This window comes from Sprattus sprattus, assembly GCF_963457725.1.
Source record: "Sprattus sprattus genome assembly, chromosome: 8".
NCBI classification, from domain to species: domain Eukaryota; kingdom Metazoa; phylum Chordata; class Actinopteri; order Clupeiformes; family Clupeidae; genus Sprattus; species Sprattus sprattus.
Genome location: NC_137927.1, coordinates 13091290 through 13116851, shown reverse-complemented (window position 1 = coordinate 13116851; position 25562 = coordinate 13091290). Strand labels below are relative to the sequence as shown.

Sequence of the window (25562 nt, the reverse complement as noted above, 5' to 3'; positions counted from 1 at the left end):
TTGTTCAACTTGACCTTGAGCCCAGAATGTCAGCTGCAGAATGTTCTCCACATGACATTACTTCTAGACGCTCTGAAATATTAGCCTTAAATCTCTTAACACCTGTGCTGTTTGCTGAAGGCAGCACCCACCAAAGCTCTCAGGGCCACCTTAACATATTCTAGGTCATGAGAAAATAAATTGCAGGGTCTACGAGAGCCACACAACAAACAAGCAATATCCAGTTATTGGTTGCCATGGATATACATGTGGTTACCCCTGAGGATGCATGCCAATCACTAAACAACTTTTTATGTTCCAATTGTAACCCAACAGTTCCAGGCTATCATCCTTCCTCATGAAGTGTACAACAGCTAATCGGATATTCAGCCCTGTGTTATTATGTCTTGTTCCTCAGCTCAGTTTTAACAAAGAATATCAAACAGAGTCAATGTGTGTTTCAGGTAAAATTTCAGGTAAATTATATCAGACAATTTTGATCTAATCAAGGAGGTGCCATAAAGTCTTGCATTTTACATGAATATCAGTTCCAGTATCAAATGAACATGTTATTGGTATATAATACTAATGATGCACCTAATATACCTGGAATACTTATTAACCATTATTGATTTATGTATACAGTGATCAAAGCAGCCGTAGAAATATCCTCATATCGTATACCCCAATGTCAACACATAATTTATGTGCAATGTAACACCTGCCCACAGGAGGGCACTGGCCCCAATGCTACGGCTTAATATCCTGTCCTTTTAGTTTTCTGGTTGAGTTATTTTTAGTCATTTCCAAAATATTTATAGTCGTCATCTTCACAGAAAGACACCATATGAGATTATGCATAATGCTGAAGGCCTATTGCCTTCACCTACACAACTTTTTCTTTATGTTTTGCCATAACCTCTCAGGACTGTCAAACCAAAAATAAATGATGTGGTGGATACAATAGTGACACTAACACTAATGCAGTTATATTTGAAGGATAAAAATAAATCCAGGTAGATTGATATCTGTCTGTCATGTTCCTTGCTACTTTGAAAAAAAAAAAAAAACAGCCACTTTCTATCATCTGTGAAAAATAGTGTGTTCAGGATAGTTTTTTCCCCTCGCCTCTGTCTTTCGAAGCTATACTGCCTATATTCATTACTGAAACTGATAAGACACGGTTCGTTGATACTGCTCAGTTCACTCGGGCGACGCAGCCTAGCCGTACACGTTTGAGCTTTGTCAGTAGAACTCATAGTGCCTGCAGAGGTGGTATGGTCAGCGCAGACTTTTATTTCGCCTGCAAACGCAGACTTTGCAGACAATGTCAGTATTCTTGGAAGGTAGGCTACTTGAAATCACTCAGATCGATTATAAAACGTCTTATCAATGGGCAAATTAATCCATTCTGAAGACAGAAAAGTTGGACCTATTTCCCTTGGTATTATATGGGAACTTTGAGTTCAAGAACAGAGCTGGAAAAATGTCTCTATCTTCAAATGAGACACACTTCTGGAAATTGGAAGAGCCGGACAACCGAACAACAGGTGACCCTCTCGGCCCAGAAGTGGTAATTGTGCCTGTCATATTTGGATGTATATTTCTCTTAGGCATTTTTGGTAACACATTGGTGATTATAGTCATTGGAAGAATCAAGTCCAAGCGGTCTCGAAGTACGACGAACATTTTTATCTTAAATCTCAGTATAGCGGACTTGACTTTTTTATTATTTTGTGTCCCATTTCAAGCAACAATATACAGCCTCCCAGACTGGATCTTCGGGGCTTTCTTCTGTAAATTTGTTCACTATTTCGTGATGGTGAGCATGTTCGTGAGCATCTTTACTCTGGTGGCTATGTCTATTGATAGGTACATTGCTGTTGTCCACTCGAAGAAATCGCCATGCATTCGCAATAAAAAGAATGCCCTCATCGGAGTTTGTATCATTTGGTTGCTTTCTTTCATCTTTGGAATACCGGTTGCCCAACACCAAATACTTACCGATCACCCTGAGGCTCCCAACAGTTCATTTTGTTGGGAGATATGGACCGAAACTGTGGCGAGACGGACCTACAAAGTGACTATTTTAGTAATTGGGTATCTGTTACCACTGTGTTTGATCACATGCTGTTATACCAAGGTAAGATATAATACATGCTAAATTATGACCCTTGCAATACATTTGCTTAATTGACCCTCGATGAAGAGTGTACAGGCTAAATTAAAATATAGTCAAGGCGTAATTCGGAATTTGTATGTAGCTACAGCAGGTCGAGGCTATTTTACAGTTACAATCTGTGACCTTTAGAACGTATCTCAGGTGCTGTAGGGTTTTAGTAACGGGTAATTGTCTGTGAGCAAAGTGCATAAAACCACGGTCTATTTTATTAAACACAATCAGGGCAAAGTGAAAGAAGACTTTGGTTAAAGGATCTGTGTCAGGCGTTCGTCTGGACTATGGACTAATTTAACACCACTACAAGACTTTACACTGATTATTATTGGGGTGGTACACATTACCCACCTTCTCAGAGAAAAGATATCGCGTGTTATCTCTGTATTGCTTCTCGTTGTAGAGCAGTGAAATATCTGAAGACAAAACACTGAAGTTTTTTTATTTTATTGCACATCATAATAAACCTTGTTGGAGCTGAAAGGTTGTACATTCCTATGATAAAGGCACCCCAGATCACCTACATTTATAGTTCTAGTAACCTGCTTTGCCACCTGTTGCCACCCCGAGATAAATTACACACGTAGCCTATATTGTACATTTTTGTTGCAGTGCTATGGGTAATGAAATGTGGTCATTCTATTATAGGTACTGTATCATCTACACAAAAAGATGAAGAACATGTCCAAAAAATCTGAGCGTTCAAAGAGGAAGGTAGGATACTTTATTTCTTACCCAGGAGTAGTGCCAGTGATGCATAGGCTAATTAAAGTAGGCAATGCCCTGGATTCCTTAGCCTGTAGTCTGCCTCCTTACCATTACCTTCCTAAGGTTGGAAAACTATACACAATACAGTCAATTTAATGTTGATTGTCCTAAAAATGTATATAATCTTCAGAAAAACATCTGTCCTTTCAATGTCGAAATGAGTAAACAATGACAAAATAAGGAAGAAAATGTCTTCTCTCTGAATGTGTATCTGTATCAGAAGGTGTAGGTGGCAAAAAAAGAGACAAACAAAAAGGCAGATGCAGTATTTCTAGTCAGTGAGAAAGGTACTTCGTGCAGGTAACTCGGAAGAGACGGTAATTATTAGATGAGGCAACATTGGCTTCTAATGTGTTTGAGAGGTTGCTTTTAGAGCATAATGATAACACAGACATTGGTATCTATAGCAACATATAAGTGTCCATGTTCGGGTTGTTGCCTCTCAGCATATAAAAGCAAGAGCAGGACAGGGAAAAAGGCCAGTGTAGCCCACAATAACAGGTATATAAAGTTGACATATTCATATTGTGTTCTGTTGTGCTTTTTGTTTAAATCACATTCCTTTAATGCCAGTTTGTCTGATTTACCAAAGGGCTGTTGTGTGCTAAACAAGGTCACAGAACAGACCCCAAACCTACATAGGCCTTTGGTGCACTGTACTGTTGTTGTAATAACAATGTTAGCTACACTCTTTATTTCTGTGAGTGGCTGAAAGTGTGTCATGAAATCAGAAATGTAAATCATTTGTTTGTGAAAACTGCTGTAATGTGGTTGGAGATGGTATGCACGTGTGTGTGTGTGTGTGTGTGTGTGTGTGTGTGTGTGTGTCATAGGAGAAGGTGTTTATGGCTAACCTGATCTTTTTTTAGGTTTGCAAGTTCTATGCACAAACAACAATGTGTATTGCCACATTCATTACACAGTCAACTGTTTGTATTGAGGTACTGTGAAGGTACAATTTCATCATCTGACTATTTTAAGAATAATAATAATATTATGTCAGGTGGTTCAACCTCACAAAAATGGTGCAAGAAGAGCCATTTTAAATATACATCTGTTGCCAATATTAGTAGCAGTTAGTTAGCACTAGCTTAATGTTACCATAGAAAGAATGCCCAGGCTATGTGCTTGTAAAAAGCCCCCGAATTTGCCACAGGCTATAACTTTAATTCACAGAAGAAGATCAAACATTTGATCACAATACAGTTAATACAGTAGTCTACACTCCTCATTAGGGGACCTAACCAGCAGTTATTCAGAGTTACTCACCAATCCGAACCTAACGTGGTGAAAAAAGTAACTGTGTAATTTTACCAGTCATGGTGAAACAACAAATTGCTTCACCTGGAGTAGGCCAAATAAGAACGTCACCTTACCAGTCTCTAACCCAGGGGTGGGCAAACTTTCTGACTCGCGGGCCACAATGGGTTCTAAAATTTGACAGAGGGGTCGGGCCAGGAACAGATGGATGGAGTGTTTGTGTGAACTAATATAAATGACATGTAAAAATCATCACATGAAAGGATTTGGCCTTTAACAGGTAGCAAAGCATTTATTTGCAAAAATAAATAAATAAATAGGCTCTGTGCGGCATAGAGCTGCAGCGATAAACCGTCGACGTCGATTGTGAAAAATGGTCGACGTGGATTTTTATAGTCGATGCGTCATTTAATAAAAAATAAAAATAAACTCTAGGGCCAGATTAAAAAGTCCCATTTTAGTGATCAACACAACTGTCAGTCGGATAAAAACGGTAAATGAAATTCAATCCCCTGAACGTGTGTTTGTATGTTTGTGTTGGATGTCATTGACGTTGACAGGAACATTTTCTTTGGATTACAAAGAAGGCATCTGAAAACATATTTAGTTTCACTCGTCTCGTAATAAAGTGACGTACTTTTGAAGGTATGGCTGTTGAGTCAGGTATTCAAACGCAGATGAAAACAAATGAATGCAGAAGACCTCGCCTACCTTCATCTTTCGTCTATTTCGTTCAAGTTCACTTTTTAACTTTCATCATCTTCAGCTGTATCTAAATATCAACAGCATTCTAATTATCCGGTTGTCTAGAATCTGCATGCAAACTACCCATTTAAAATTAGGGGAGAATTAATTTTACATTTATGAGCAGCGTCTGTTGTACTTGAAATAACAATATCTATCCATCTATTTTCACTCGTCTCGACCAAAGTGACGTACTTCTTAATTTGTGTGTTTGATGGCTGCAGAAGTCTGTTATGAATGAACATCAGAAAGGTCCAGGATAAATTAGCTTTCGAGGACGCTACTGCACTACTTGATCAATAAAAGAGCTTAGCTACTGAAAAGTTACTTGGTTTTGTAAATAGCGACGTTACTGCCAAGCTACTGACAAATGTTGTTAAGCTAGTAGCGTCGCTACAAGTAGAGACGCTACTGCCCATCACTGGTGAGAAATAACACATCAATTAATACTGGCCAATAATGATTACAGGTCAGGCCTGTTAAGGGTAAGAGGGAAAACAGTGAGGCGTCCCTTTCATCTTGAGCTAATGGTATTCCCCCTTTGGACTCGACAAGGACAGTACTGCAAAATAACAAAAAAAAATATATTTCAAAGGGGTGTTTTCGCTGGTGCAAATAGAAGTCTCAAACTGGGCAAGACAACAATGCATTAGTATGGAAATTGGTTAGAGATAATTGATGAAAAAAGCTGTCATTAATTGATAAGAGTTTATAAAAGTGTCTTACTAATTAAAGATTCATTGTCATTCTCAATTTGTGCTTTCAAATGGAAATAAAATAGCCTTTAAACAAATAACATTGCTAGTATGCATGAATTGTGAACTTTTCTTTTGCATAATGAAGAAGCAGCTATTAGTTGTTAGTTAGTCCTTCAAATGACACATCATTTCCACCTGCGAAACAGGATGGTCAATAGTCCTCCTTGGTTTACTGCTGTTGTATGTCATCACATGCAACTGATCTAATGTTTTCTATTTGTAATGTTCTACTGTAAAAATGTTGATTTTGATGATCTGTTCTATACAGTAACAGTACAGTCCCAAGTGATATAGATACTGTGTTTAACCCTTGGTCTGGACCTATTCCAGTTAACCATTTTTGTTTAGGTTTCACTTATATCAGCATTTCTTCTACCAGAAGATGCTGTGTTTTTAATATTTTACCTTTAAAACAGTCATAGCAGGACCCTAATTAACTACTGGACTCTCAAAGACTATGACATAAGACAGATTTACTTGGTTAGCATATTGTCGGTATACAGTAAAATCAAAGGACAGTGGTAGCTGAAATGATCTCTTCAAGGTAAATATTTGGATTGTGTGGGCCATAAATAGCATGCTGTGGAGGCATTCCTGTTCTTTCTTGGGAAATGTTCAGTATTATGTTTGCCAATAGGGCAGTAGGGAGGCAACCTATATTGTACACCATGGTAGTATGTTATCAGGTCGTAGCTTTAATTAGCTTATACACTACAAGAATATGGAGATGCAAGACCTGATTGAGTCAGACACGCAGCATTATACAGATGCTGATTACAGGGAGATAATCCTAGATGTGGGGTACCATCAAGGGCGTAGGTTTGGTCTCAGCTTTGGTAGGGACACTGACCGCCCGCCCTTTTTTCATAGATAAAACTAATGCATGTTCTGTTGCGGGTTGGGAGTCTTGAATGAATGCAATGGATCTCGCTATGTGGCAGCAATTAAACATTTTACCACACGAGGGCAATGTTTGAAAAAAAAAAAAAAAACATCATACCTTCTCAGTTACCTACGAGTTTCCGTGTATTTCAAAAGTAAACATGAAGAGTTTGACGGTGAAGTGTAGAGTGAGAGTATTAGTATAATCAAAATCGCTGAATTTGCGCATATCCTGTTCAAACAGACAGAAGACAGCGAGACATGAGGCAGCAGCGAGCTGTGCCTCGATTGCACAATCCCTTACAAACTGGGTTTAGCGTGCGCATGCGTAGAACCTATTTAGTATTGTTGATCGGAGATACTAGTATTGTAAGGAAAGAAGGACTTTTCGGAAACTTGTAATAAAGATCTCATTGAGGAAACAGGCAGTTCTTTTTCTATTTCCACTGCATTTTAATATAGCCTAGGGTTAATTATCCCTACGATCGATTAAAACAATTTAATCGAATGCCCATCCCTAGTGTGAATGATAACATTCGTAATTGTCTAAACAACCCTTTAACAGCAGCAATGTAATGCAATCTTTGCCTAAATGGACAATTTAACGTCTCACCTGAACCGCTGATGCTGACTCATTACCAACCTGCTCCACATCTCTAGCTTCAGGGTGCGATTTTTCCTGCACAGTAATTCGTCAATTTAAAACAGACACTAACATTGCTTAGTTGACTGCTACCTTTTGTCGAGATTACAGGGATAGCCATATTACTATCCAAAGGATCATATAGGCCTACTTATTACCAGTTTATATCACTTTTGAGTTGCTTTTACTAGTCGCCTTATCCTTCTGGCTTCAACAAGATCAGCTGCTGCCAACACACTAGTTGAACGATTGCAGACGCCGCTTGGGATAGATTTAATACAAGCAAAAGTGTCATGCTGTACTACACAAACAACGTTCAAAACATGTTTCCATTATAGAATGGGTGGCGATGCAGGCTAGCAGGATTGTACTATGTGTAAAGTTTTCATATTAGCTAACTAACACCTTCTTGATAGCTACTTACTCTCTCGGTGGTGAAAACACTTTTTGGGTGACATTTGTCCTATCTACAAAGCACAATAGTGTCAAAAATATCACTGCTGAGACCAAACGGAAATCCAATATGAGGCTTTATTATTTACTGGCGTATTCTATTAAGTAGCTTACCGTGTCAGACAGCTGCCAGCTCTCTTTCTTTCTATTCCCGAAGTATCTCTGACCCTGCCACTTCAGCCAATTAAATGACATCATCTTGTATCGCAGGCTCGAGGGCGTATTGGTAAACTTGGAAATGTATTTTTTTCACTCTTCTGGGCGACAAACATAGTATAGATAATAATACTAATGAGTTTGCAAATGTATTGTGAAAAATATTTTTTTTTCAAAATTAACAAAATATTGGTAGGGACAATTGTGTCTTTTCCAAACTTGGTCGTGACTAGTCCCTACCAACCCTATGCAAACCTACGCCCTTGGGTACCATATCAAAAGAATCAGTGGTCTTGATCTAAAGCTTTATGTCTTGACACCCAAGACCATGGCCCTTGTCTGGACATTAATTTTATTACTCAGTGTTCTGGTCTGATTCAAGTATATTGTCAAGGGTAAAACCATGTGCTACTTTCCAGCATGCCAAAGTTGATAATCACTTGTCACCATTAAACAGAGTTTGCATCTCTGTGTATATATAGATGTCAGCAGTTTCCTCAGTAAGTGATTGTCTAGCCACATGAAGCTCATTTCTTCAATATGGTCTCATCGGACAAAGCATTCACCTGAAAAACACCCACGGAATACATCTACACTGATGCAGAAATCATGTTAATCAATGTGCACTGACCCTGTTCAATAAATAAAAAAGAGTTATCAAATATATTGTCAAGGATACGCTATCCAACCACCACTAACTGTTCTGGCCTGGGTCTGATCTGCACTTGGTGAGTGGGGACCTAGTTTGTGTCAGTCTTGGTCCATTCCTGATCCCCCTCTCAGGAATACGTTTAACACCTTTAGGAGGGTCACAGTCCTTGAATTATTAAGGCAGATTAGGACACATTAAGAGCCCCCTGTGCAACCTTGTCAAAGCAACTGAGGATATCAGTAGCTATGTTCAGGGAAGAAAACTGTGCAGAAGCCACTAAGCCTAAGGCATCAGTTCAAAATGCATCTACGTAATGCAAGCTGGTCCTCTTTTTTCACTACCATCTCAGCCACTTACCATCTGTTGCCCAGAAATGGCTGGTGGCATGATATTTTGACAGTGCCCATGTTGCTCGCCTTGACAGGCTGAATTCAAGTTGGCCGAGGAGCTGAAATGCTGCAGCTGTAGTAGACAGGAACAGGCTGTGGGCCCCTCACCAGACGCATAAGACAACCCTTAGTGTAAACAAGTGCTGTATCTGACAAGCATCCACAGACTCCTCCGTGCCAAAATCTCTGCTCTATACCCAACGATTAAAGGGGCATCACAGGCCTTTTTATTAAGCTGTGAGATTTCAGTTTTTAGTGACAGCTGGTTTTCTATTGCCTGTGGCCTCTTGAAATATCACCTTTGTCCTCATCACACACTTCCTTTGTTGAAGGACAGTAATCTGACTGTTTAGTCATAATGTGGAAGACCTGCAGAAACACTGGTGATGAAGTCCAGAAGCTGCATATTTTCATATTTTAAACATCTGGTAATGATGGATCAGGGCCTAGTTTCCCGAACGCTAAAAAGGACTTGAAATCGGTCGTAAGAGGGATATTGCAGAGCGGTTTCCCGACGTCGCACTTACGGCAATGATGAGTCTACGATGTCGCCAAAATCCACGTAGGCCGTTAAGATACGTCGTTATCGGGAAACGAGGCCCAGTTCACTAGATTTTACAGGGAAATTATTATAGGCCGATACTATATTTGTGGAAATGTTCTTGTTGTATAATAATAATAATAATAATAATATCTTCTTGTATTGTTTATATGGTCTTATCAAAAGCCTTGAGCTGTTTTGAGTTCAGAAATTAACTGAAAGGCTGAGCGAGTTCTAAGTCAGACAGGTGAGATTGAAGTTGACAAATAACTTACAATTATTTGTCCATATCCCTCCAAAAACTACAACATAAGTTTTCCCTGTATAATATGCACAAATGTTTGTTCTCACAGGGCGTATCAAACAAATCAAATTTCCTGATCATGTTTAGGAAAAATAAATTCAAAAATTCAGTAGTCCTATAGAGTCTGTTATAAATGTCTAATTACTCTGTCAGCGGATGCAGAGTCGAAGCCTAGTCACATCGGTCACTCATCAACACTTTTCAGTCAGCATTCTTTCATTCAGTCTTTATTGTATTGTAGCTATAGATTCGTTTAGCAATCAGGCCTTCAGGTATATACAGGTGCATCTCAATAAATTAGAATATCATCAAAAAGTTGATTTATTTCAGTAATTCTATTCAAAAAGTGAAACTCATTTTTTTATATAGGTTCATTACACACAGACTGATATATTTCAAGTGATTATTTCTTTTAAATTTGATGATTATAACCGACAGTTAATGAAAACCCCAAATTCAGTATCTCAGAAAATTAGAATATTACTGAAGACCAATAGAAAAAAGGATTTTTAACACAGAAATGTTGGACTAGTGAAAAGTATGAACAGTCCACTCCTTATGAATCTCCCTTGAATGGGCTTTGTTTCACAATCCTCTCAAGGCTGCGGTTATCCCTGTTGCTTGTGCACCTTTTTCTACCACATTTTTTCCTTCCATTCAACTTCCCATTAATGTGCTTGGATACAGCACTCTGTGAACAGCCAGCTTCTTTAGCAATGACCTTTTGTGTCTTACCCTCCTTGTGCAGGGTGTCAATGATCGTCTTCTGGACAACTGTCAAGTCAGCAGTCTTCCCCATGATTGTGTAGCCTACTGAACTAGACTGAGACCATTTAAAGGCTCAGGAAGCCTTTGCCGGTGTTTTGAGTTAATTAGATGATTAGAGTGTGACACCATGAGTCTTCAATATTGAACTTTTTCACAATATTCTAATTTTCTGAGATACTGAATTTGGGGTTTTCATTAGCTGTCAGTTATAATAATCAAAATTAAAAGAAATAAAACACTTGAAATATATCAGTCTGTGTGTAATGAACCTATATAAAAAAAATGAGTTTCACTTTTTGAATAGAATTACTGAAATAAATCAACTTTTTGATGATATTCTAATTTATTGAGATGCACCTGTATGTACATCCAAACAATAGAAATAACTTTACGGTGTACATTATAATTGTATAAGCGTAAGCACAGTTTGACAAGTCCCTACATCAAGATGGCACCTAATCAAAATATTTACCTACACCACCATCGCTGTGCAGTGGCATATTATCTGCATATTTAAATGAAGTGACATTTAGTATGAATTCTCAGCTTGCATGTTAATGAAGGAGGGAACGATAATATAATCTAAAGCTTGGGAAGCTCCTGTTGTTTATATTACCTCTTCAGAGAAAAGTAATTTATTGTCTGTGTGGGTGACTGGGTGTAAAGTCCATGACTTAATAAAGCTAATTTGTATTCAAGTCCTAGACATGTCGGAACATGAAGTAACAGCTGAACTAAAATCATTTGTTGTTTGAATTAAAATAATTTGTGAACAGCTGAATTAAAATCAGTAGGTAATGTATAGACAGACTTTTCACGTGTGGTGCGTGTTGGAGGAATGTGTTGACCATCTGACCGGCATTTCATTGGAAATGGTCTTTAATTGTGCTTAATGTAATCTATGGTCAGTGCCAACAGCAGAAAAAATGATAAATCTGTCTGATAGGATTGACTTATGTTAAAATTGCAACCTATGAATTAAGTGATTCTTTTTTAAAAACAGGCACTCTGATAAGCCCTCTGATTACACCTGCTTTTATTCACATCTGTTCAGCTGTAAGGGTTCAGTTGCCTTATGATCATCTCATTTTTCATTAGCTGCAGCCCATCAAACTGAAAGCTCACATAAAAAAAGGCATCTCATCTGGGCCTGCTTGATGCCATCATCACTGATAGAAATGGAAAAGGGAGTCACAGGGGTCGGGGAAAAAGATCAAGAGCCAAGTCATTTCAACCAGCCATTCTTTGAATGCTCTTAACATTCGAATGAGGTAAAGGGGAGTCGTGTTTCCCTTTGTTCCCGTCCTAGTGGGTCAGAGCAGTGCGGCACATTGCACAGCCCATTGGGGGGGGGGGGGGGGGGGCAATTATGACTGTATTAGTTTGAGAGCCATGTTGAAATGACAGCATTGTCTTGCTCAGTAATTGGTGCCTGTTTTTCTTTCTTTTTTTTTTAGCATTGTAGCTGCTCTCAAGTTTTTGCTTCAATTAAGTGACATAGCATTTGGTCAAATTGACTTTTAAAGGCATATTTAAGTAAATATCATGTAAAATATCCATTAGGATGTGTAAACTATTGCAGATTTATAAAATCTAGAAAGACAGGAGACATTTTTCTGTGCAGTAGATGTTTAGGGTGTTTCACTTTTGTCAATACAGAATATGTTCTACCACATTTGATTAATTAGCATTCTATACAGACTTTTCCCCTGAGAGGCAACTGGATTAGTTCATGAATATATATACACTGAGCAATACTCTTTAACAAATATACATTCTGTGATGATTGCTAATGGCTACAGTCAGGCAATTTGTTTTTTATGTGGGAGTCCCTGACAGTCTTATTTCTCATTTCAGACTCTACAATAGGGATTTTTTAAATCAAGAAGTTTGCATTGTCTATTTTTTCTTCTTTTGAAGGAAAAAAATAATATTTAATAGTCTGTTTAATGAATGCTTACTAAGGGGAAAATGGTCTTTCAATTCAGAAGAATGTGATTTGTTGCTCTTATCAGCAGTTTTCTTATGAAAATTATAAAATATTATAGTAATACATCTTAAATAGCTCTGGCTGGTTTGTGATATCATAGAAACTACGCCTCTGTGGCGAGACATATGTGATTTCTGGTTTTTGCAATAAACCTTCACTCTAAAACATCAGTGGCTTCGCATGGCATAGTAATTAATTACACATATTTTAAACCACCATGTTAAATTTTCTGTGGAGGATTCAGTTCCAACATTTGAGAAACCAAGATGAAAGCAAGGCATTGTTCTTGAAACCCTGAACTGAGTTGGTAACTAAATGGAGATCCAGTACCACCTGCTACTCTGTGATAAGAGTGGATTTTTAAAGACCCAACCCGGTGAATAACAGGTTTTTAACCTTAATAACATGTCCATATGATGTTTTTTTTTTATCTGACACATATCATATAATGAAAATAATAAGCAGTCAATGCCATGGCTAAGTGTTTCCACATTGGACCTGCAGTGTACCAACGACCAAAAACACGGAATCAGTTTCAAACATCACAAAACTAAGGAATGAATCCTATCGACTACATATACATCTAGTATGATAGTTCTTATGATGAACTAGACTGCTTTCCTCAGAGACTTTCTCTGGCGTAAAATTTTTTTTCTTTAACAGTCAGAACAAGTCAGAGCTGGCTATTGGGAAGTTTATCTAACATTAGCAACACATAATAGGCAGATAGATAGAGTTGGGACTAATTTGCGTATTCATAGATCCGCAAATACTACAAACTACATACTGAGGCAAAGGTGTAGAGCTACATCCAAGCCCTTCTGAAGCCATGAAAATGTCATTTTGAGGAACAGAGATTTTAGGGTCAATGCCAGGAGAGGGACTTTAATGTAGTCGCAAAAAACATACATGGTACAATAAAACTGTTATGGTGTGTTCCTGTCCTGTCCCTCTTTTTCAGACTGCCCAAACCGTGCTCTTGGTAGTGACCGCCTTCCTCATCTGCTGGATGCCCCACCACATCATTGCCATGTGGGTGGAGTTTGGAAGGTTCCCCCTGAACGACGCCTCGTTCGCATTCCGCATCATCTCCCACTGCCTGGCCTACGGCAATTCCTGCATAAACCCCATCCTCTATGCGTTCCTCTCTGAGAACTTCCGCAAAGCCTGCCAGCAAGTCTTCTCATGCCATTTCTTCTACCCACCGCCACCGGTGAAGAAGGTGGTGCGCATCCGGTTGGAGAACTTCTCCACTACACACTCCACTACCAATATATGAAGCAGCGAGACAGCTTTGTGAAAAGAAAACAGACTCGCATTAGAAGTCTACCTGCAGCATTAGTTATGGCTCTGACAGAGAAATTTGTGACTTTCAACCCTCTCTAAATTGCTAATGTGAAGTAAGAAAAGGGGCCATAATGATATGGGGGAGGTGGCATTTCACTGCTTATTTATTTGATTACTCAAATGTATTTAACATTCAAGACGACAGAGTGCAGATCAACCCTTTACCCTTTATCTTGAACAGATTCAGAATCCATTCCTCATAACATATTCATCACGGCAAAGTGTCAATTTTGGGAAGAGCACTCAGACACTTGGAAAAAAAATAAAAGGAGAATGATAATGATAAATGATAAAAAAAAAAGAGAGATGCTGTCTTGAAAAATATTGTAAGAATTACTTCTTGTGTAGGATTTATGGAAAGGTTTACCATTATCCATCAGTATATAGTGAGTTCAAAACATCAGATAAGCACTTTTTACTCTGTAAATAGATACATCTGTGAATTTACCTAGTCTGTATTTCTGGACTATGGGGTTGTGTATTATGTACGTATGTATTATGTAAGGGTTGTGTATTATGGTCTGTTGGAAAGACAATGTCTCAATCCTATGACAATATCTGTAGGCCTACTACCACACCAAAACAGATGAAGGCCCCTCTTAAATTATTTTGGAACTTTGAGTTGTGTAATGTGAAAGGCTAAATGGATGTTAATATTGTGTTTTCTCATTTGTTCAGGACAGTGGTTCTTCCTACACAAGAATGTACTGCTAAAAATGATGTAATTATTATAATAGCGTAGACAAATAAAATCTGTGTATTCCATTGAGATGCATTTGAAAATGTTTTCTACTGGACTTACGGTCTTAAATGTTTTGTGTATGTACAATGAAAGCTTGTGTGTTGTGCAGTTCACTGAGAAAACATTAAAGGACCAGACAGGCAGGTGTGCCTTTTCTGTATGCCGATTAAGACTATGTCCATTTGATTGTTCAGATAGTCTGTGGCGTCTTCTTTCAAATCATAAACATTTCAGCAAAAGGAGTGAAAAAACGGGGAGGGTTCCAGTATTTTTCGTATTAAAAATATTATTTAACTATTAATAACCATCACGCTGAACGACGTGAAGAATTCTCAGAGCTGTCAAAACTTTCTGGAAAAATGCCTGTCAAACTAAACAAAATGCTGTTGCAAAATAAAATCTAAATCTTTACTGTGATTCTACTTCTCAGATCATTATGACCCTCTTATTGGCATCATGCCTGAAAACTGTAGTTTTTACACTTATATGAGTTTTCCTTCAATACTGATGTCAGTTTAACATATTACTGAGAGACAGAAAGCAGCAAAGAAGTTTCATCACTTTAATATTTTGAGTTACTCTTCATTTCACTCGTCAATCTCACTCTTATGTGCTCAGGATCTATAGAGTTTTCTTTGAGATAACATATACTGGAGATACAATGAAACAGAGAAGAAAAGCAGACCATTTTGAATAGCTTAGGCCTAGAAAGCAAAGAAGTCATTACAAATTTAAAAGTTTTGGTCATCATCTGGTTTCGGGCTAGGCTGGTGGATTTCAGATTCCAATCCAGGCAGACAGGTTCTTCTTCGGGCAGCTGTCTCAATCTTCTGCACCATCTCCACATCCCACTTATGGGTGACGAAACTCAGCACCTCCCCATCAGCCTGTCCACCTGCCCTTCCCACTCTTCCTGCGCGATGAATGTAGTCTGTGTGGCTCACAGGGAAATCATAGTTCACAATCAGTTTCACCCTCTGGGTGTCGAGACCTCGGGAGGCAATGTCTGTGCAAACCAGCACGTCAACCAGGCCTTTCTGAAAGTTCTGGAAAATTCCCTCCCTCATGGCGGCTGGCATCGCACCTTGTAGACGCACATGGCGGACCCCCAGCTCCTCCAAAGCGAATCCTAGCCAGTTCACTGTGGATGCAGAGTTACAGAATACCAGCACGCCAGCCTGTTCCACCTTCTTAAGAGCATGATTCAGCTCCAGCAGCTTGTCAGCACCCTTCACCTTCACAAAAGCCTGCTTCACGTGGGGCATGAGGTGGTGCAACCTCTGGCTTTTGATGGTCAGCACACTCCCCAAGTCTGTCACTTTGCTGAGCAGCTCCCCGACCCCCTCGGGAAATGTGGCCCCCACCAACACCAACTGAGCTTTTGGAGATAAACCACGGGTATCTGACACAGTGGAGGCTACATCAGTGTTCAGCAAAATGTTCTCAAGCATTCCTGAAAAGCTAGGATCGAACATAGTGTCAGCCTCATCCACAACAAAATATCTGAGTTTGCTCAAGTCCACATAATTCCTCCCCATGGCTTTCAGAAGAGCACCAGGGGTGGTCACTAAAACATCTGGTTGGCCACGCGTGAAGGCTGCTTTGATGTTGCCCACACCCATGCCACCTCCAAGAACTTTTACAGTCAAGCTAAACTCTTGGCCCAACATTCGCGCCACCGTCGCTACTTGTTCGGCTAGCTCTCGTGACGGCACCAGAACAACAGTATGCGTATTTGCGTCATTGTCGATTTCCTTTTTCTCCAGCAGGTCATTTATAATTGCTAGAAGGTAGGTGAGTGTTTTGCCGCTGCCGGTTTCAGCTGCGCACAGGACGTTATGACCCCTCAGCAGTTTCGGAATGACCTTTCTCTGCACAGATGTAGGATGGATTATATTCTCGCGATGCAAAGTCTCCACCAATCCCTGATGAATTTGAAATGTATTAAATGTAGCAGACCCGCTTGGGTCCGAGTTGCTTGGTTCGCATTCCGCGATAAATGGTGGCATAGTCTGAGTGCTATTTATTGTAAAGTAGTCACCAAATGATCCACTATGTTTCCATCCCCTGGAACATAAGCGTGTCTCTTCGAATTTGCCCAATGTAAACCCTGCTGACTGGTTCAGTTGTGGGTTCTTGCTCTTAATTAGGAGTCTGCCGGGTTTGATAACTGGAACCTTACTGTTCGTTCTCCGTTTGACTTGCTTAGTTTTTTCAATACGATCCAGCATAGGTTTGGGGATACGAATGACCACCTGTTCCGTAGACGTTGTGGACATAAGCCTAGTACTACTACGATATGACACATTAAATATACAACCATTGGTGTACATAGAGACCATAACATTTTTAGTTTCTGAAAGTCCTTTGCAAACGTTATGCAAAACAGTTCGTCCGACCCTGACGGCCTGCATTTTCTACTTTAGTATTAGCCGAAAAAACAGGTCACCCACCACGCTCAATAGACTCCTTAGATTCGTCCAGTCTTTCCATAAATATTTTCCTGGAACACTATAGATATGACACAAATTAATGAATGGACATATTGAGGTTGTCACGTTTCGGCTTGCTGTGTGAACGTCTCTTAATAATGACGCAATATAATGCTGTCGCATGTGAAATGACAGTGCCTGTCTTAAAGGAGCCGCTTCATCATCCCTCGCCGTATTCGACTGGTTGTTTTATTTCTGCACGATTTTTATTCGAAGAAGGCTACATGTCTTTCTGTACAACACACAGGGGCCGTTCAGAATAGTCTTTATTTTTATATATATATTTTTTTTAACTTAGGAAGGTTCCTAACAGTAAAATGACCCGGAAGTATCTCAGTGACAAATTATCTAAATGCTTATAGTCCAGGCAAAGTAACTCAAAAATAGAACTAATTGTAAAAGATTTTTTTCAGGATAGATCATTCCTATAAGGGGGCCAGAACAACATACTGAAAGTCCTAAGAAATCCTAGGTGAGGAAATATGCTTAATTCTCATCAATCATAGATGGGTGCTAATAATGTCATGCAACAATACACCCCCCCAAAAAACCTTTACTTCTACCACAATTCAATTTTACATAGTAAAAGTATACATGACAAGTAACTTTTTTTTCATTACAAGTTTCTTTTGAAATTAATTTGAATATGCACATGAGCTCTACACTTATTGAATATGTCCTCCGAGATGATTCTATTAACAATTACCATTCATTTTCATTTACAAAATGAAAAGAGCGAAAAATGCCATATAATAAACAACTTACTAACCTCGACTGTTCGGTCATGTCGGGAAATATCAAACTTAGGCTTTGGTTAAAGCCTCAGTCTGATATTTCCCGGCATGACCTCACTCTAGCAGTTTTAGAACTTCCAGGTGAATTCTGCATTTGTAAGGGGCTGAGAAAGGATAATCAGAGAAACTTTATATCTGTATTTATATCATGCCTTAAGACTTGTAATTTTTTATATCAAAATAATAGGCTAAATATTGTAACGTTAAGTGTCAGACCTGCTGACTGATATCTCCACATCTTGTCCCATCTATATAAAAATGTTGTTGGAAGTGTTTTGCATAAAGAAGTCTTGTGAAATATTAGGAATATTATTGTATCGCAGTTATTCTGACATCAAATACTCAAAAAGTGAGGAAACCAAATGGATTTGGATTAAAATTATCAAAAAAGTTGCAACATAGTGCTTCAGATAACACAAGTTACACTGGTGCTGTAGACCAATTCATTAAGTTTGCTTAGAGGGAGTGTAAATAGACAACATCAGGCTACTGTTACAGGTAGAAGGAAGGCTGCAGTCTAGCTAGACAGTTACGCAGCAGCAGCAGCTGTTTGAACAGTAGCGGTAGCCTATTTTATAGTACCAAACAAAAAGTTTCAGTTTTTGGTAAAACAGCAAGTGAAATTACCTTGGCAAAAAAAACAGCACAGACATGCTCAAAACACAACACAAGCTAGTTTGTGCTGGATGTTGCCATAATAGTGCTCTTCTCCCAGGTAGACCCTGTGGAGAGAATCACATTTGGCAAAGAGAAATACAAATGAAGATGTACTATTTTCATTCAACCATCCCATTTAAGCGGTTCAAACTGGATTTTGCGTGACAGAAACATAATATTATGACCCAGAACAGGTCATTGCAAAAAGATGTGATAGACATCCCTGGGGTCCTCTGTGAGCCCCTGGACCTAATCATCTGCATTGATGTGTTTTTCGCACAAAGCAATCTGGGATACAATTTCATGCAGAACTATTTTCAATATGGTGAGAGAGAGTCATCCCAGTCATTTGCAAGGGACTGGTTCTTTGGCAGTTTGTTATTCTGCTTTTAAAGCCTGTATAATGCATTGGTCATTTTAGAGTTATCTCACAATGCCATCTTCCTACTGTTTTTATTCAGTTTCATGTTATGGCCAGATTAATTGATTGAGCCCTGATTTTTCTGTGGCATTGACACAAAAGGCAAATCTCACACAGACCTAGCACACACCATGACGGTATACATTTACCTTATTCAGGCTAACTAAGGCATTGTACATCAAATACACACAGATGGAATGATAATAGGTACTCAGAGTAATACAGGACATAAAAGAGAAGGCATTATTACGTTAATAGAACAATACCACCTCGCCAAAAGCATTATGGGACAAACTATGTGCCGCCTCTCATCATTCACATCAGCATAAAGAGGCGCTGCCGTACTCAAACTGACAGGTATGCTGAGCTCTTACAATTATATCCCCCTTCAGCTGTTACTGTTTATTAAAGAAAAATCAGTGTCGATGGACTTCATTTGTTCATATGCTCTCTCTCTTTTGATAGTAATATTTTTATACCATATATTTAGAGACTCAGTCTGAGATATGATCATTCCAGGAAACAGGTTTAATCTTGTACAGTGGTGTGGTGCTTTTTTTTTTTTTAGATAAAACATTTTGCACACAGTGATTTAAGCAGCATAAGGATCAATTGCTAATCGGTAACGAGATACTAGTGGCTCAAAATAGCGAAATCTCTTGAAATGTGCTTATTTTGACACTATGACCAACTAGTTAGTCAACAACTGTCCTTACACAGTCAAACATCAAGCAAGTGCAACACAAGACGGCAAATAAGCTACTTACTAGTTCGGCAGACAGTAAAGGCACACCTCCATAACGCAGGCACACCTCCATAACGCAGTTATTTGCCTACGGACCCTGGTATGGCAATTGCATGAGGCCACTTTAAAAAGTGCATGCCTTATGTTTATACTTGACTTTGTTTAAATTACTCAAATGCACAGTGGCAAAGTCACCGATTTGTTTCTGTAATGAGCAGTTAAATAAAAATGTAAAATGTGGGAAAGAATATTTTACACTAAATGTAAAATATTGTGTCAGGGAGGAGGTGAGTGCTCTTTCACACCTCCTTCAGGTCATGTCCTTTTAATAGAATACACACCAGAAGTTTTACATCGTACACAAGTTCAAATAAAAGCATTAATTACAACTAGGTATAAGATGCATTGAATTATTGACTATGGTTTATCTTTATTATTAACTTTGAACAATAAATTCAGATTCCTTCACTGTCTTTGAACATCGGACATAATGTAGAATGAGAAGTTTACTTTAAGATGCAGGTCAGTCTGTCTGTCTGTTTGTCTGTGTTGTTCTGTCCTGTACATATGTATGTATGTATGCGTGGCATCTATCCAAAAGCTTGAATGTGTTCTCACTGTTATGTGCCATATACGTATGTGCTATTTACATGGTAATTCATTTACATTATTCCCAGAGATGCTTTTTTTATTATTAGAAGAAAGCTTAGGTTCTTTTTCCTCATGGCATTTTAGCATGTTTTGAAAACTCTATAAAATGAAATATTGAAGCCCCCCTCCAGTGAAAATCAGGTTTTTGACCTTGTAAATGTAATCAGGTCAAACACCATAATGCCTATATGATACATGACATATCATGAGTTAAAAAAGCAGTCAACGCCATGGATTTCCACCTTGGAACTGCAGTATGAGATACTCAAAAACACAGAATTAGACAGCCTGGTGTTCATACTTCACATAAAAAGGAACCAATCCCCTCAACCTGCAGGGTGAGGCTTTACATATCATTAGCATAAATCTACGTAGAAACAAGAGCTATCGAGGAGAAGCCAGGTGTAGTTCATTTTCTTTTTTTTGTAGTTCAACATACTTAATGAGGCAAAGGTATAGAATTACATCCAAACCATTTTAAAGCCATACAGGGATTTTTTTCCTGATTTTCTTTTTTTTAATTTTGAGGAACAGAGATGAGTTTTTAAGGGTTTAATCAAAGCCAGCAGAGGAAATACATGTTACATGTGTTTGTGGGTTGGTAGGCACTATAGATGCCCAAATGCATGTGTACATGCACTAAAAAAGTGAGTTTCAAGGAGAACATGACAGATGAGTATTTTGTTCCAGTCATATATTCCCATTATTACTATTACTGATAGGCCTGAGAATATGCCTTTAATTACAGGGCCATCCATCTCCCTGTCAAACTGTTATCTCTGTCACCAACTCCAGCCTCTTATTACTCACCAGCTGTGGGGAAAGCAATAAAACCAGCCCCCAAGAGAGGCCCTCTGGGAAAGGGCTGTTGAGAGTTCTCCTCACATGGAACAAGAGAAGAGGGTTCAGAAGACACTGATGCCATGCTCACTCCATTGAACTTTGTGAAATGGTGCTGTGTTAAAGCCAGAGAAAATGCAGAAAAATCTTTACAGGTTATGGTTAAGTCGGGATTTGAACGTGAGTCGCCTGTTTAGTAAACCAGTGCCTTACCTAGACACGGGCATAAAATGACAGCATCCTACGGGTGTGACAGATGTCGACAAAACATTCCCTGAAATCAGATGTACCATGTTTCAATGTATCTCTACAAGAAAACAATGGACCCCTGTCAGGGTTTACCTGACGGTAGTGTGAGATGTGACTACATCTAATATACTCAGTGCAGGGGTGGGGATGTGCATTCGAATTTGCTCTTAAGGAGCAAGGTGCGTGTCATCTTTATTGGACATGCTTCACACACAAACAGAAACACACACCCCCACACACCATCGTTGGCGGGGAGGAGAGTTCTGGTACGCTGTCGAGGAATCTCAATGCTGCTACTCATCCCAGGGCCCCGGCCTCGTAGGTGCTCACTCTGGAGACTGGGTTAGGGTTAGTCACTGGTGGTGCTGGCAGCGCCCTGTGAGGCACTTGTGCCATCATCCCTCTGACCACTGAGGCTCTAGTCATCCCACCAGTGGACCTCGCAGGAGCAAACTGATTTTGAGGCTGCTTTCTCTCCTCGCTCCTATTCATCTGCTCTCTAATCGCTGCCTGCAATGGAGGGCCAAACAAGGAGGATGGACACAGGGGAGCGTTGAGCAATGGGGCCTTCTGATGCTCATTTAGCGCCGTCTGACTGAGCCACAGCTGACGCAGCGACACAGCAGCGAAGGACATGGCCGTGGCTGTCTGCGCCGCTCTCAGTAGTGCACTGTTGAGCTGTGAGTGTCCTCCCAAGCTGCTCTATCCACTCAGCGGGCGAAGCTCCACCGGCACATTACCAGTCAAGCCCACAATGTTCATTTCACTCTGTTAATGTTTTTTTCTGATGAAGATATTTCAAGCATTGGCCAGTGAGGTTAATACATGCATAATTATCTGTTGCTTATTTAAACTCAGAAGAAATATACATCTAAATGAAAAAAGGTATATTCTTGGTTGCCTTATTGGTTTTCAGTGTTGAAACAGTCACCTGGCTTCATGTACATAAGGGCTGTAGTGGTGTGCAAATAGAGTATATATGGTGCTATGGATGATGCATTTAAAATCCTTTGGAGGGTACTAAAAGCTTTTTAATTGGCTAATGTGCTCAGCCAATCACACTTTTCTTCAGAGGCAATTGCTTTTAACGCTCTATTTGTTGTGATTTTTTTTTTTTCTTTGTGTTGAATGAAAGCAATTATGGCTTAAATGTTATGTCCCCTGTGAAAGGCACAGGGACACAAATGGCTTTAATGACTCCCTCTCTCTGTTACAATGTTGGCTGTTGCTGAGAAGACCTCCACTCAAAGTCTTCCCAATCCCACAGCAGTCTGAGAGGCTAAGATAAGAATCGAAGGGTTTGCCTGCCTCTTAAAATTGATGGCAATTCCTGCCGTGCTTGTGCTGTGTAAACGGCCACAGCTTTTCTCTTGCAGGCAGGCTTTTATGTGAACTGTGTGGCTTAGCTGTGGTTCTTTTGTAACTGGCAGACATTCTTATCATCACCTTTTCAAAAGGAGCTCAAGGACATTGGAACGGTTTGTTTGAAAAGTAAATGCTAAAAAAAAGAATGTTGGATTTTCAATGTCAGTTTCTTTGTATAACTCATCCACCCTCACCTGTCTTTGGTAGTTCATACCCCAGATGTTGAGATAGTATACAGTACAGCAAAAAAAAAAAAAAACATTTAGTCAGGCCTCCTCATTTTCTATTCTATAGGTAGATGTTTGACTTAAACCAAATACAGAGACTTGTAAAAGTTTAGCTGGCACATGTAGCCTGGTCCTCTGCCTTAAGGACACTCGGATGCAGGGCTGTCTGAGTCAGACAGTCTATTGCCTCGAGGTCAAACTCTTCCCAGCATGCCTTAATGAGGCAATGGTGATGGTCTGAGTAGATGTGTGCAAGGGGATGGGTGTGTGCTTGTTATCTGTGAAGTGACTCCGCTGAGGGTGACCGCAGGGGTGTGCTTGCTATTCCTGACTACCATACCCCTCACTCCCGACTCAGCCGCAGTCAGGGAGTGAGTTTAATGATTCTCTACATCCAGACAAAGACTAAGACAGAGCAAGATAGAGCAAGAATCTCTCTCCATCTCCATATACCAAACCAACCAAACTATTTGTTACCTAAAAATTAAATGTAATGGTTCTCAAGCTATTAGAAGCGGTGGAGAAGCTTTCTCAGCTGTTTACAGCAATATTGTAAAATTGCATTGGACTTGGCATGTTTCATTTGAAAGTGACAGCCTGATTTTTGTGGGCTAAATCAGGTGGTGAAATTTGCTTAGCTGATAAACACCACTGCCTCAGTTCCACAGATCGTCTGTGACATTACTGTTTGTCAGCTCAGTTTAGGTGATATAAGTATAGGTTTTCACACAGTGGGAAAAATGTCTGTTACCATGGTTACTTATGCACCTATCCACCCATTTCAAGAGCCTATACATGTCTTTGCTGTGTCTGTCACTACACAATTCAGTGTCATTTCTCAGGTACTAAAGAAATGTTTAATTTTCATTCACAGTGCAGCTAATACTTCAACACCAGCCCACCCCCCTCCCATCCAGGTATCTGAATTTACAATAAATCGCAATAAAGTAAATCATTCTTCCCCCTATATGTGTAGTTTTGTTTATTGTGTAATGACGTTTTGTGTAGGGAAAGCATCTGCTATGGGGAGACAGAGGTACAGAAGTCAGTTAAGCTTTGCAGGAGATTCAGTGTTGAGACAGTGTTTATAGTGGGAGTGGCATCCCAGTAGTGAGTGTGTGCATCCTCACACCGACACTTAGGATGAAAAGGATGTTCTTAGTGGTCACAGAACCCTTAATCTTCTCTCTGCATCACACACACACACAAACACACAAACACAACCACAAACACAACCACAAACACAACCACACACACACACACACACACACACACACACACACACACACACACACACAAATTATCACCACCATGACCCAAAGGGGGCTTTGTATGTACTGTATGTCATTGCTTAGTGAGAATCAAATCACAACCACGTATTGAAACAGAAATAAATCACAATCGTATATTGTAAAATATAACTTGAGCATTTCATTGCTGGCCCATTTAGTCCTGTGGTAAGAGTGCTTCCAGAAAAATGTCTGTTTCATTCTTCAGACAGCTATACAATACGCCGTGGTAAGGGAGGGTGGCATCAATTAATTAAATAGAGTTTAAAAAAACACAGTACACGTCAGTTTGTTAGGAAAGGCTGATAATTACCTGGCCTTTTTGCAACCCCCCCCCCCCCCCCCGAACCATAATAACATGCACAGCGAAGCAGACCTTATCTTTGTCTTTGTCTTTCCATCTCTTCAACTTGTTTTGGTACATTGCAGTGCCTGTGCGGCAGTTCATCCGCAGCATTAATGTGTAGAAGCATCACTGATTCATTTTGCAGCAAAGATGGGAAATGTACTGCTGCTTGCGTAACTTTAGCCTAGCTCTGTGCACGCCCTTGGTGTGAGGCAATGAGCAAACCCTTGCTTTGAGAGCTCCTGGTGGATATTCTCTGAGGGTAACACCATTTACTACTATTATAAGTGCACCTCAAACAAGTACACATTTCTGATTGGATATTTTCAGTGACACTTTCACAGCTACACGCCAGACTTACCTAGCACTCACACGTACCCGTTGGAATGCATTGATCCGTCAAGGTTGACGGACCCCCATTCACTTTGAATTGGGTAACGTCATCCTTTGCCAAACAGAATTGTGGCTCTGTTGGGTTCTGTTGCATTGCGTTTCATGCGTTGCTTGCGGCAAGAGTTGAAAATGTTTCAACTTTTTGAGAGGCAGCGCATGTGTCAGCCAATCAAATTGTCTTTCATGCATAACTGCCAGCACAGGCACTAGCCAATCAGATCGTGTTTAAGCTCACGTCGCAAGAGCGGAAAGCTCAAAAACAAAAATGGCGGACCAAACTACGTAGATGGTCGTATTTGTACCTAAAAGTTGTTTGTTCTAGCACGTGGTCGAAGACAATGGAGGACAAACAGAGACAGGACGTAAAAAAAAGCACATGTACACACCCAAGCCAAGAGTCTTTTTGTTGGTGACCTCTAGAGGCCCCAAAGGTCGAAGATCCCAAATCGTGACACAAACTACTCTGCCTTTAACCCTAACCCTGAAAATAAAGTATATATTGATGGCGATTACTTTGCCCCATTGGTGTTCTGCCACACCA

The 25562-nt window shown here is 39.7% G+C and overlaps 2 protein-coding genes across 2 annotated transcripts; one reads left to right on the top strand and one right to left on the bottom strand.

The window, feature by feature from the left end:
• Nucleotides 1-1256: 1256 nt before the first annotated feature.
• Nucleotides 1257-13742, top strand: galr1b (galanin receptor 1b; the record flags this gene model as incomplete). The annotated part of the gene is made up of 4 exons (XM_080843498.1): nt 1257-1325; nt 1445-2122; nt 2804-2869; nt 13425-13742. The coding sequence occupies 4 exons, from the start codon at nt 1257-1259 to the stop codon at nt 13740-13742; spliced, it is 1131 nt and encodes a 376-aa protein (XP_080699624.1).
• Nucleotides 13743-15161: 1419 nt separating this feature from the next.
• Nucleotides 15162-17125, bottom strand: ddx28 (DEAD (Asp-Glu-Ala-Asp) box polypeptide 28). The gene has a single exon (XM_080843412.1). The coding sequence runs from the start codon at nt 16964-16966 to the stop codon at nt 15284-15286; it is 1683 nt and encodes a 560-aa protein (XP_080699538.1). The 5' UTR covers nt 16967-17125; the 3' UTR covers nt 15162-15283.
• Between the last annotated feature and the right edge of the window lie 8437 nt (nt 17126-25562).